The 14,289-nt window shown below is 41.3% G+C and overlaps 1 protein-coding gene across 4 annotated transcripts in view; it reads right to left on the bottom strand.

The window, feature by feature from the left end:
- pik3r3b (phosphoinositide-3-kinase, regulatory subunit 3b (gamma)) overlaps nt 1-12,161 on the bottom strand; it is a 735,099-nt gene extending 722,938 nt beyond the window's left edge. For 2 of the 4 annotated variants that reach the window (XM_085983009.1, XM_085983010.1), the window contains exons 1-2: nt 11,938-12,161; nt 10,849-11,486 (exon numbers count right to left, since the gene is read on the bottom strand). In XM_085983009.1, coding sequence (XP_085839135.1) covers nt 10,849-11,167 — 319 coding nt within the window. In that variant the 5' untranslated portion in view covers nt 11,168-11,486; nt 11,938-12,161. The remainder of the gene's footprint in view (nt 1-10,848; nt 11,487-11,937) is intronic. The other 2 variants (XM_085983011.1, XM_085983012.1) reach the window with 1 other exon arrangement.
- Between the last annotated feature and the right edge of the window lie 2,128 nt (nt 12,162-14,289).

Raw genomic sequence — 14,289 nt, 5'->3', positions numbered from 1 at the left:
CCTCTGTCTCCATGCCTCCATTTTTGGTCCCTAATCGGCCCCAACCCTCCTCATGCACTGAGCAGTGTGTGAGGCTAGTGGTGCAGTTGGTAGGCGATGGCTTTTAATGATGTAATCACTGAACTTGACCACTCATCTGAAGCATTAAAACTTCTTTGGACACTGGAGCCAGGTCCTGGGGGTGACACTGCTGGCAGTGACGGTCTCGGTGATCTGGTCCCACATGCTTCTTTCTGGAGGGCCCCTCCTGGCCCCTGTGTAGAGGGTCTCTCTTCCAGTGTTCCAGTGTTCACTCCCTGCACAAAGCTCGAGTGCTGCGTCTGAGACCCTGGGTGCCCTTTTCCTGGTCTGCTGAGAAATTTGGGTTATTGCTGAAGCACTTTTAACATTTTTAATCAGCAGAAGACAGCTCACCTTTAAGAGGTGCAGACTACCTTTAAGGACATAAGAACAGAAGAATTAGAAGCAGGAGTAGGACATATGGCCCATCGAGCCTGCTCCGCCATTCAAAAAGATCATGTCTAATCTTCGACCTCAACTCCACTTTCCTGCCCAATCCTCATCCCTTGATTCCTGTAGAGTCAAAAATCAATCTATCCCAGCCTAGAATATAATCAACGACTCAGCATCCACAGCCCTTTGGGGGAGAGAATTCCAAAGATTCACAACCCTCTGAGTGAAGAAATTCCTCCTCATCTCAGTCTTAAATAGCGACCCTTTATCCTGAGACTATGCCCCCTTGTTCTAGACTCTCCAGCCAGGGGAAACAACCTCTCAGCATCTACCCTGTCAATCCCCCTCAGAATATTATATGTTTCAATGAGATCACCTCTCCTCTAAACTCCAGACTCTCTCCTCATAGGAAAACCCTCTCATCCCAGGGATCAATTGAGTGAACCTTCGTTGCACCGTCTCTAAGGCAAGTATGTCCTTTCTCAGATAAGGAGACCAAAACTGTGCGCAGTACTCCAGGTGTGGTCTCACCAAAGCCCTGTACAAATGTACTAAGACTTCCTTACTCTTGTACTCCAAACCCCTTGCAATAAAGGCCAACATGCCATTTGCCTTCCTAATTGCTTGCTGTACCTGCATGCTAACTTTCTGTGTTTCCTGTATGAGGTCACCTAAATATCTCCAAACACCAACATTTAATAGTTTCTCACTGTTTAAAAAATATTCTGTTTTTCTATTCTTCCTACCAAAGTGATTAACCTCACATTTCCTCACACTATACTTCATCTGTCACCTTATTGCCCACTCACTTAACCAGTCTATATCCCTTTGCAGACTCTTTGGCCTAGAAATTCGGTTTTGGCGCAGCGAGGGCTTTAGCGCTGGAAGTTAGTGCCGGCGCTAAGTCCCCCTGCGCGCGCCAAAAATTCAGTAGCGCCGCGCCCAAACGGCTGCCGGCGCTACTGAGGGGTCTCAGCGCCTCAAAACTGGCGCCATGCGCCGCATTGCGGCGCTATTCCGGTGCTGCGGCGCCCGCTGCGGTGCGGGAGGCTCGGGAAGTGCAGGCCTCCTCCTTCCGTTAAGGAGGAGCTGCCTGCACCCGGCCGCGGCCCGCGATAATCTTTTTAAAAATGAGCCCGGCACCTCGGACAAGTGCCGGGCTTGCTTCTGTTCCGGGGGGGGGGGGGGGGGGGGAAGTCCGGGGAGGGAGCTGCGGCCAGGCGGCCGGCGGGAAAGCGGCCGGCCGCCGCGGGGCCTTTAATGCGCCGGCGCAAAGTTCTGTAAGGCACCTCTGCCAGAACGTTGCTTGCGGCTGCCACGGGCGAGGCGGCCACAACACAATTTCCGAGTTCGGGCGGGTTACCATGGCAACCGGGACGCAGCGCACACCGATGACGTCATCGGTGCCGGCGCAGCGCTACCGGCCTAACGCCGATTTAGGGCCCCTGTCAATTTCTAAACTGGCCATAACTTCGGCGCTAGGCCCTCTAGCGCCTCAAAAGCGGCGCTAAGGCCAGTGAATTTCTAGGCCATTGTGTCCTCCTCACAGCTAGCCTCGCCTGAACATCGAGCGCTTGGACCCCCTGCTGAGCGCACAGCCTGTCAGCAGCGTGTTCAGCACTGGGCTGTGCTCTACAATCATTATAATTAGCAGGCAGCATGATTTGATGAGCTGCTTGCATTCCTTGAACGGAAGTGGGCATATTGTGCATCGCGATGTCCGCGCCCGTTTTTCAGCGCTATGGAATTTCACCCCAAGGGATTTTGGGTCTTGTAACAATAAACTGCACCAAAGATCTCAGAGGAGAAAATTATAGTCAGCCTCAAACTTCAGGAGATACAGAGGTGGTAATAGCCTGGGTACATTCTGCCCTCCTTACCTCCCCAGCTCCAAGTAGCATCCCTTCGAATGGTATGAACTAGAATGCCTGGAATGCATCCCTGAGCATACTACTGTTTCTGAAGAACTGCTGACGGTATTAACTGCAACTGTTGCTGATTTCTCAGGGCACTTTCAGTGTTAGTCTTGGCTCAATAGAAGCACTCTCGAGTCAGAAAGTCACGGGCAGGGTTCAGCCCCACTCCAGAGAGTTACGCACATAATCTGGGCTGACAATTCAGTGCAGCACTGAGTGAGTTATAGGAGCCGTCTTTTGGAAGCAATGCTAAGCTGAGACCCCATCTGCCCTCTCAGGTGGATGTAAAAGATCCCATGGCACTATTCGAAGAAGAATATGGGATTACTCCCAGTGTCCTAGCCAATATTTACCCCTCAGCCAACGTCACTAAAAATAGATGATGTGGCCATTATTTCATTGTTGCTTGTGGGACCCTGCTATGCACAAATTAGCTGCCACATTTCCCTACATTACAAATTACTGCACTTAAGTACCTCATTGGCTGTAAAGAGCTTTAGGACATCGTAAGGCCATGAAAAGCACTATATAAATACAAGTTTGTTCCTTCGTTAGAGACCCTGTTCCATTGCTGATGTATAGCTGACTGAGAGCAGCCCTACATATGTGATCTATATTACTGTCCCTCAAATTATCCCTCTCCCCTTCCCAATCACTCAATCTTTTCACAATTGCAACATAAGAAAAATTAGGAACTCTTGAATGTTGGGAATTGTGGGAACAAACCAACATTCTCCCATGCCGGCTCCACAAGCAGGTGCATCAAGAAAATGCTCTCTTAATTTCACTTTTTAAAGGAAATGTTTCAATTTCCTAAAACACACACTGGGAAATATATTTTCCATCATTTTTTTTAGGTAAAAGTGACTGAACACTTCTGGGATTTAATTTGAAAGAATTGTATAGCTACAATAACTGAAAACAAGCACTTCCTTCAAAGTTTTTTCTAATAATGTTTTGGCCTATGTTAAAGGTAGCAAATACCTTTAATATACAACATATAAAACTACCAGAAATACACTGCAGCAGCAAACCAATTCCCAATAGAGTAATTTAAGTAACAAATTCCTATTGGCATCACTTGGCACAACAAACACACATGTGTAATAAAAAAATCACATTACATTAAAAAATTAAAAATTAAACAAAACTTGGAATTAGAATGATTGTTTGAAGGCGAGAAAATTAGAATCTTGCTCAATTTCTAACCAACACAGGCAGATTGCCTCTATTATGAAATGCACAGACAAGTTGTCATTTTTACTCACTTTGTGCATGCAGTTCCCTAACAGCTGCTTCAATGTGCCAAGATAGTCAACACACTGACAAATATCAGTGTGGACATACTGGAGCGCCAGTTAGTAAGCACTGCAAGTTACCATTTAAAATTCTATATATTGTACATCTTCCAAACTAAAAATAAAACACTTCCTTATATATTTCTGATTTGCAACCATATTGTCTGCATTTTAATCACCCATACCTGAAGAAAAACTCATCTCCAACATATTACAGCACTTATATTTTTGACTGAAATGGAGTACAAGGCTGTAACACAGTTCAATGATCCAGAAGATCTCAAATTATTTGAACATCTCTTACTGTTTATAATGTAACCTGAATCCCTTGATGGCGCTATAGTGTGTTAATTGCCTGCATTACTTGTGTGAGATAGCTAGGGTTAAGTTTCATAAAGTCTACAAGTGTCAGACTTTACAACTAGACAAATCAAAACAGCTCTGATCCTAACCACAAAATGCTCCAAATCCAATGGCAGGAAAAAAGCCTTTCAAGGAAGATAATAGTCTCATTAATCAAACTCTGCACACAAAAAATATTCAAGCTCCTTATGAACAGCGGTAAAAACATCGAATGGCACAAGGTAAAACCCGTCATGGTACAAAATAATTGCAGAATGAAAAAACAAATTCCACCCAACAATTACTGTTATAAGAAAGGAAATAATTAAGAGGCTTACTGTCTCCTACCATCTGTTCATGTGAGAGGAAAGTAATAGTTTTCCTCTGTAAAATGTTAAAACAAGGCTGCAATTTGGTATGTTTCTTTTCTCCACTGAACATTGTAGCCGTGCTCTGATGAGTGGGCTAATTATGAGGAGGGCAAACAATTTGGCATGTCACGACATCCCTTGAATTTTTATATTTATATGCAGTGTGATTTTGCTACCTGAGTTACCACCATTTTGCAAAACAGTCCAGGAGGCAGTAAAGGTGTTGACTTTTGAGTAGATCTGAGCAATAACAAATCACTTGCCCCAATTTGTAGTTTGGGCACTTTTATCTCAAAGAAACTAGAAAATTGACCTCTTTACAATGTCCAATTCTGACTCTTCATTTCCATTTATTAATGTGCTCCCAGCACGTGATCAGGCTTCATCCCTATGTACTTGGTACTTTTCCCTGAAAGCTCCTGATCACTGCCTGATGGTTGTTTACAGGGAAACATACAAGTAAAAATACAGCAAGGACAGAAGCTTTGATATTAAAATTATATTTCATAAGTCAGAAGCAGAAATGAGCTGAAGTTCTTACCCACCATCTAGTTATAGTCAAAGGGAGGTTGAATTATTCAATGTACAATCTATTAGGCATGTTCTGACATTTAGGTTGTAGTGCGAGTGAAGCATTCAACACTCAGCACTATTTTACATTCTGCAAGCATAAAGCAGCTAGTTTGCAGCTGGGTAGAAAATACGTGTTGTGCCAGACTTGCAAGTTTGTCCTTTTTTTTTCTTGGAGTCCATGTTGGACATAATTCTCTGTAAAACATAGGAATTCCTGTAAATGTCAGAGTGTTAATCTGTTAATACATTTCCATTCTGACTCAAGTTAGACCTTTCTCCAAGACACAGATGTCACATTACAAACGTGCTCAGAATTAATTAGAAAAGAGGGACTTCTTTTTGTTACACAACTGTAATGAGCAGGGAAACGATTTGCAAACATCGTTCAGTGCCTGCCTGGAGCCTGACTGCTGGGATGTGCAAACCTGGAAAACTAGCAAGTGTTGATCTTACAGCTTCAAGAAAAAAGAAGCTTGCCACAGCCTCCAAAGAGCTAACAACTTAAGAACAGCCCTGACATGTAAAAACAAGTAGCCACACAGGATTTGTAACTTTAGCAGTTGGTATACATAACATTCCTTCACTTGTATTGGAGGGATAAAATCATAAGTACACAAAACTTTGAAGGGGAAATCCAAATGCTGAAGGCACAAAATTAACAGGACATTTCCAAGAGCCCCAAGGGCATGCTCGCCTGTAAAAATGTGATTTGTTTTTACATTAAAATGGATGGATTCTTGTTCACTTTAAGCACTTTTTTAACTTTACAATGAACAGGTTTTTTATCTTAAAAAGGGAAAATAAAGTGGCAGTTGGAATTTCAACAGAACATTACTTACCCAACGGTTAACTTATGAGCCACTTTCCCAAATCCGACCCCTTCCCCCAGTGCTCCAGTTCAGAAAGGCACTCTATAGTAAATAGGGTAGAGTCTGAGAGACTCTGTACTCCATCCAACTCTTCAGCCTTTCACAGTGGCACTCGACTCCTCTAGCCCTCCCAATTCATACTAGAAATCTTCTACCTCTTCCCCGTTAATTCAACCTGGTACTTTTCTCCTCCCCAACCCAGTTAAGCTGGTATTCTTCTTCCACTCCGCCAGTTCTTCCTTCCCCCTCAGATTTCAGGCTTGCTTTTTTTGCCTCCTAGCAGCCAACTCAAGGCAACATCGACAGATGCCTGGCAGCATATTGGTCAGAGCTGAGAAACACAGAACAAGTCTACCTTCAAATCAATTGGGAAAATATTTGCACACGCGCACACATACACACACACGCACAGCCATAATTAAAGTTGCAGGAACCCTTTTCCAACCAGTTCAACTGAGTAGCTCATCATATGTTGGATTACACTCCATCAACTTTCTTAAGTGATCCTTGACAGCCACATATTTTGTCCTTTATATGCTACAATACACAATATCAAACATGAAAAGAAGTCAAAAGCTAACCCCAGTAGCAGTCCTGCAAAACACACAGCAGTGGCACGTAACTACTGCCAAAGATGATGCTGATTGTATAACTCACAAGTGAGAAAGATAGAAGTGGATCATAGCTATCTCACAAGTATAGACATTTACTAAACCACATGTCCTGCTAGGATATATTTTACTTATGAGGCTTGTAGTGTATTTTATGGGAAAAATAATATTTTAGTGAGTGTTTTTTGTAGCTCAAGAAAATCAGTTAAAGTCACTTAGCTGTTGCACCCCATCAGCTTTATTTCTACAAAAGCATTACATATAAAGTGAAAGTGAGACTGAGTCGATCTATACTATATTGGGAGGTTTCAGCTTGCATTATTCTTAAATCTACTGCACAAACACTGGAGAGCATTTCTAATAAAATACAGAAAGTAGTCACAAGGCAGCTGTGGGTTTATCAAAAGAATCTGAACATTAGGTCAGAAGTATAATTTTACAGATCAGGATTTACAATGATGGGATCAGTTTCAGACACTCAGGTACCAGCTGCTGCTGTGCTTACCTGGAATGGGCAGATATAGCAAACAAAACCCCAACTAAACAGAATTTGGCATATTTTGAATTGTTTCATTTGAATGGTTTCAAATCCAAAGCAATTTCAAATCTTATTCCCAATAATCAACAATATTAATCTGAAAAAAAAATTTCCCCTCAGATAAGTTAGTGATATAAAGGTTAATAAAATCACTATGAGTCATTCGAATTTACAGAAAATTGACACAGAAGTGAGGCTACTGCAAAAAGCAAATAATTAGAAGCCCTCAAATACAGTCACTATGAGAAATCCTGACTGTTAGCACCATTTTTATTAAAAATATATATCTTTTGACATACGATCAGCACCTGTATGTTTCAGGCAAAAATGACACTGCAACTTTAAACTCAGAAGAAAATAGTTACAGACGATACATTATTTCTGCTAAACAACAAAAATTACACAGGGAAAGGGTTTCAAATTGCCTACTGAAGTGGAAAATAAATCCACTCAATTGATTAAAGTGTAGAAGATGTAACCCCAATGCATGGCACTCACCGGTAACATTTCCCACTCCCTAATCAATAGGTAAACATTTTATTCTCTTCTGTTAACTGTGCACAATCCCATTTTTTTAATGTTCTATTCCTCTTCTTTCTCAAAGCTCTCCTGTGCTAAAAGGCTCCTATGATGCTGAATGAGAGACATTTGCACTGTCCTCCGCTCAGTTTTATTGAGCAATTCAAAAGCCCAAAGGTCGATGCAAACCCCTCTCTTGTATCGAGTTTATGCTTCAGAATGCAAAAATCCAAACAATAAAAAAATGGGTGAATTGCCACTTACTTGAGCATTATGTATTAATATTTTCAGTTTTGTTTCCAATCAGAAATATAGAATAGTTTTTTTTTAAACCAAGGACATGAGCAATAAAAGGGATATTTGGTTATCAAGATATTCTGCAAGCTTCAACAGATGAAAAATACAAAAATAAAAATGTAATTTATTACTTCTGATTTTTTTAACAAGATTCACGTATTCTAAAATGAAATAGTATGTAAAAGGCCTGCTCAGAGCTAAGGGAAAAGCTTTGGGTTAATGCATTCAATTCCTATAAACAGTTGCTTATAAACACGTCTGGAAAATGTATCTTCTCTGGCTTTCAGAAATCTTGGTTTCCAAGATTTTTTTTCTTTAAACTGTTAAGCCAGAAACTGTTTCCATCTTTTCTTAACAAATTAACTTTTTTTTAATAAAAAAGGTATTAGTACAATATATTTTCAACAGAAAAACCATCTCTTCCAGTTATTTATTTTGTGTCTTCAATAGTATTTGATTTCCACCAGGTAGAATGGGCCCTTCGATTATCAGCATATAAGCAAGGCCTTTTATAAATAATTCCGAAGAATTTGGCATCATTTAAAAAATTTAAACATTGCTGTTATGCTCTGTGTGAAGCACAACACCTCCATTTTTCATGTGTAATGGCTGCTATACAAGCAGGCTTCTGGTGTCTATGCAGTGTGAAGCACGCTCTTTAGTGCAACCCAAGCTAATCATATATGCAGGATTGCCATTTCCAACACTTTTCTGCGTTTCTAATAAGCCCGATTTTTTTTCATGACAGACTATAGTACTCCAGGAAGCCCCTCTCCTTTTGGATAGCATAATGATCAAAATATCCTCTACAAACCTCACTTAATCACCCTCATAAATTAGCAGCCCCCTTCTGAAATCAGAAAGTTTCTGGTGTCTGTCTCATACACAAGTTCTTGTTGCCCTTATATTCTAGGCAGTAACACATGCAGTAAATGATCTGGTTTCAAAAAGGTATTTAAAATGTCTTTTAGATACAGTACTTTCAACACTGTAGACTTAAATTCTTCTAAAATTCTGCTACTGCAGCTTTTAGTTCACAATAAAAATTTTACTTTTATTGAAACGGTAACATGGCGATTATGGCATAAAGTTGATCATATTTTTCATAGTGACTTAAACCTTAGATAGATCCAATAAAAAACACAGCCACCGTCAAAAGCTCACTACATTTAATTTGTTTCACATGAAAGTCATCTCTGTTACCACATCTCAGTTCCACCATGCTAGCCTGCTCACCTAATCCTCCACGTTATCCCCAAAAGGCTATTCAACTCACCTACGTTACTGACTTAACTTCTTGAAGCTATACATTTTTGTTTATGATCAACAGACCATTTTATAGGACACATGTATATTTTGTACCTGGGACACTATTTAAAACATATTACAAATGATAGCAGTTGTAGAATAAAACATTAGTAAACCTTGTTTGATTAATGCCTCATCCTTACTGAAATGACAGCCTGGTATCTTAACCCAATTTTGATACATTATGCCTGTAATTGATTTAATATAACCTACAACCAACTTTTACTGGAGAGGTTGTAACAAGAAAAATGGGACTTGCAAATTAAAAATTGCTTTTGTGTCAAGTTGTTTTTATTCTGTTTGCCTTATTCAAATAACATTTGCACTGAGATTGATATCCTTCAACAAGAGAGAAGATTACCACAATATACTAAAAAAAATCTATCTGAAATATTTTCAGTACTTTATTACATCTTTCCCTGGACAGGAATTGTCTGGTTTTGTATCTGCTGTTGTATTATGACAGTTTAAACTTGAAGCACTGTAAATGCTTTGTGTAAATTCAAACTTCATTCCAGCTTTTAAATTAAAGTCTCTGGATTTTAACTTTGATGCATTTTCAAAAGTATTGAAAACAAGATTTGAGGCGTCCTGTAATAGCAAAAAGATAAGAACATCTGGCCAATGCATTGGTGCTCACGTTTGATTGTGCAATGGAAAGGGAGCCACAGCTACATTCTAATTTATTGAAGTTTCGACAAAGAATATCTGAAACTCTGTGACACGTTGCAAGAGTATTCCAAGTTAAATTATAGAACTCTCCACCAATGCCATCATTATTTAATGGTTGCATCAAGTGAAGTTCACTGCGCTTTGAAAAACTTTAATTCATTGTTAATGCACTAACTAAATGACCAATGCTTGACTGGATTTACAGCGTATAATTTTAATGTTGCTTTCTCTTGAAGTGAACAATGTCCTTGGAGTAAACAATACTCTTTTTACACAGCATAAATGATGTGGTCTTCTTTCAAATTACATTATCATGGCCCAATGTCAATGCAGATATTTAGTGATATTATTCAGTGCAGCACAGATGGCATTTTTGCTCAGGTAAACAACTGGAGATTGGTAAGGTAGCTGAATAAGGTCGTTTCCTGCCTATCTGAAAGCATACGTTAAGAGTATATAGAGCCTACACATAGGTACTGAACTGAATAGGAAAGTATAAAAGTGCAATAATTTGATGGCAGAATGTTGGAATTTAATCCAGTATTTTCAAATCTCTTTCAATATCTTTATCAGCAGTTTTTTTAAAAACAAGGTCAGAGTAAAATGTTATCATGCTTAAGATCAGGTTTGTGTATTTTAGAATATTAATATAATGTATCAATCCATTTAAAAACTTTAATTCATGAATTACCTAGATGCCCAGTTCAACAGATCCCAATCAAGAAGTTCAGAAGGCTTAGTGAGGTTAGTAAGGAAGACAAGTTAACTTATTTTATTTTCAAAACTCAAAGCGTGAAATATTCATAAATTAACTCCACCCCTTTTAAGTTATTTTCATCATTGTATTTATGTCATCTATTCCCATTCTCTCACCATTCGAACTAAGGACTTTTTTCTACCTTTAAACTACCAAATATTCGAAATAGCACAAATCCGGCCACTTCGCCCTGAACAACGTGTCATATACACCCATGGCTAATGGGTCAAAACTATTGCTGCCAATGCCATGTTTTAACCATAACCTACTTCAATGTTCTAAAGTTTGATCAATCGCCGTGCGAGGTGTTAAAGGAGCACGTACCAGACACGGGAGCTGAGCTGGCCGCCGGCGCGCCGCCTGGTGTGGGAGGGACGGGTCTTGGTTTAGGAGTTGGTGGCACTATTCGAACCGGTCCAACAAACTCAACATAGGTTCCGGGGAAGTCGCCTTTGTCTTTGTTTCTTTCGTTGACACCATTTAGCCATCCTTTGGGATTTTTCTCATCCCCTTCTTGATAATTCGCCGTCAACAGCGCCGACTTGTTAACGGTGAGAAGGTCACCCGGCAATAAGTTGATGTCTTCTTCTCGCTCCTTCTTGTACTCAAACAGAGCTCGGTACTGGAATCCCTCGGTGCACATTGCTGTTCTAGTAACTCAATTCTGGTGAAACAAAAAAAAGGGGTGCTGGCTCCTGAGAACCAACAGTCTGACTCTTCCCTGGAACTCAAGGTCAGTCTCAAAACCTTGTCAGTTTCTCCAGTGTGAAATCCCCGCTGTTCCACTTGGTGCAATCTCCATTCTCTTCACTTCGATGGTGCTGGGACCCAAGTTCTGTGACACTGTTAAACTTTACAAAGTCTGCTGGCTGTTTGGCTTTTTTTCTGCCTCAGACAGTCAATCAAGCGGAATCCATCCAGACTTTTTTTTGACTTCAAGTCCTTTCGGTAATCCAACCGAACTGTCCGGAGAGAGAGAAGGTTGTTAAAAAGATCAAAGGCAGACCGCTGATCCTCACCTCAACATGCGCATTTTTTTTTGCATAAGACACTAGTGGTGTCTGTACGGAAGTACATGAACCACACTGACAGTGCTTGGGGAGAGGTTTATCTTATAATTCACTACAGAAAAAAAATCACCCCACACTCATCTCCAACACACACCCGTCTTCAACCATTCGGATCTGTGGGGACCAGATCTCACCAATCACCTACCCTAAAATAGCATTGAAGCTTTTGACATTCAGGTGCAAAAAGAAAGTTTAAGCAAAAAAAAAATCGCAGATAAAAATGAATAAATCCCACGGTAAGAGATTGAGGCAGAAAACTGTGAGTACAAACACCACGTCAAAAAACAATTCATACAAATGTACATCAGACTCCTATAGTTTTCAACAGTGGAATAAAAAATACCTCTCCAAATCCCAGGCGAATGAATCCCCGGTAAGATGCCTTGTGGTTGAGGATTCAGCGAGTAAATCTCCCCACACTGTCTGCTGAAGGGGACGCGTGTTGCCTTTTCATGATTGTAGTTGATGTTGCTTTATTTTAGTTGTCCATATGCCGGGAGATCCGGGACTCCGCAGTGTGGACTGTTCATTGCAGTCACTTTCACCCAGCCAGGCTTGCAGTATTTATAGTGTGACGTGTCTAACCCCACCTCCTGTCAGTGATGAATTGCAAGTGAAAGTCGGTCATTGCACTGCAGAATATGTGCAGATGCGCTGATGCCTCCCTTGGAAAGAGCAGAATCTGGTTCACTAACTGGGTTGGAGCCGCAACGTGTTGCATTGAAGCATGATGTGCCGAGGACTGTAGAGCTAGGTTGCAGTGAACTGTTGGCATCTTCAAGGGAAGGGAGGGAAAATCCAGCCAGCAAGAACAAAATGATAGAAAGGCTTTCATTTTGCAAAAGGTTTCCTTGTTAAAAATGTTTTCAGGAATATAAAAAAATCTGCTAATTGAGGATTGATGAGTAAATGTCTCAACATGAACAATTTATGCAGTTACCTACTAAGCTCTTAAAATATAATGTCATTTTACATGTATGAGGATTACACCGGCTCTGCCTCTCCACCACCTCTGTTAACCCCTCCACTTCCTCTGTGTTGTCCGACATTCAGTCTTTGATGGGGCACAATTTCCGGGAATTAAACATTCAGAAGGCTGAACCATCATCTTCACCACCACCACAAACTCTATACCCTCATCACTGACTCCAACCCTCTCCACAGCCACTGTCTCAGACCGAACCAGGCTGTTCGAAACCTTTGCATTCTATTCAACCCCTGGCTGAACTGCTGACCCTGTATCCTCTCCATCACCAAGACTGCCTACTTCCACCACTGTAATATCACCTGCCTGTACCCTTACCTCAGCCCATCTACCACTGAAATCCTCATGCATGCCTCTGCCACTTTCAGATTCAATTATTCTAATGTTCTCCTGACAGGCCTCCCAGTCTCTACCCTCCATAAACTTCAGCTCATTCAAACCTCTGCTGCCCATATGGTAAGAACACTGGGATCGATACCCTGAAAAGAATATTTATCCCGGGCATCATCTGAATTGCTTAAAGCCCTCACCAAGGCCAGAATTTTGCCAGCGCTCAGAGGGTGGGTTTGGAGGCGGGTCCGCTGTCAAAATAGCAAAGATTGACAGTGGGTAAGAAACCCGCTGTCAACCCACCTCCACACGAGTCTCCCAGGTGTCGGGTCTGTCAGCACAGAACTGACCCGGCACCAAGCAGCAGGGGAGACAATTGAGCTCATTAAATGGCTTGTTAAGAGCCAATTTAATGGTATTTTGAGGCTTCCTTCCAATTTTACATGCTTCCCCCACGGGTTACCCGCTGCTCGGGAACACGCCAGGGTGAGCTGGCGTGAGTTGAGTCTGCTCTGATTCATCTTATAAGCTGACAGCTGCAGAAGTTGTGTAAAGGATGCCATGTTGCAGATGGTCAGTTTTAGAGCTCAAAAACTGTTGGTTACTGCATTTTTAATACATATAGAGATTTCTTTAGCTTGCAAGTGTTTAGAGCCAACTGTATGTCCAGTGCCACCTCATTGGAACAACCTCTCTCACCATTGACAGATCGCATCTGTCATCTCACCTGCAGCTGCCATCTATTGCAGCAACATCGGTGCCCTTGAAAAAATCAGACCTTGGTCCTCTGATCAGCTCCAACACCAACAACATCATCAACCTTCTCCGTCATCACCTGATGCCGCACAGGACACAGGGCATCAGCCCCTGACAACATCGTTGCCCGGGAGGCCAGCGATGGCATCACCATGGCCAGATTTACTTCACTTGGTGCTGTAAACTCAGGCTGCCACGTGATGTGTCAGGTTGACACCATCCCATACCAGCACTGTAAAGCATCGCTACAATGCCGCAGCCATTCCTTTCACACTCATCACTATGGCAGGGTGGGGTGGGTGGTGTCGAAGTCTAAACCCCAAGTAAAGACTTTACACAAACTGGGTATCGTCAGAGAGACAAAGCTTTATTTTACTTGCATACAAGTGTATACAAGGAGAGAGCTGCCTGGACAAAGGCTAGGCCAACATCTCTAAAGGACATCAGCAAATGCAACATATTTATACACTCAAACAAGCAAGCGTTCCATAGATCACGTGTAATGGTATTGTATCATCTTAAACACATTAAGAGTTTAAACAAGGACAATCAAAAGGTCAGCAGGACAGAAATGTCTTCAGACAAAGTTAGTTAATTATATTCTGTCAGGAGGTTTTGTTTGAA

Source organism: Somniosus microcephalus, chromosome 3 (genome assembly GCF_052327205.1).
Source record: "Somniosus microcephalus isolate GS21.2 chromosome 3, FLI_Smic_1.0, whole genome shotgun sequence".
In the NCBI taxonomy this organism is placed as follows: domain Eukaryota; kingdom Metazoa; phylum Chordata; class Chondrichthyes; order Squaliformes; family Somniosidae; genus Somniosus; species Somniosus microcephalus.
This window is presented reverse-complemented; position numbering and strand designations above follow the sequence as displayed.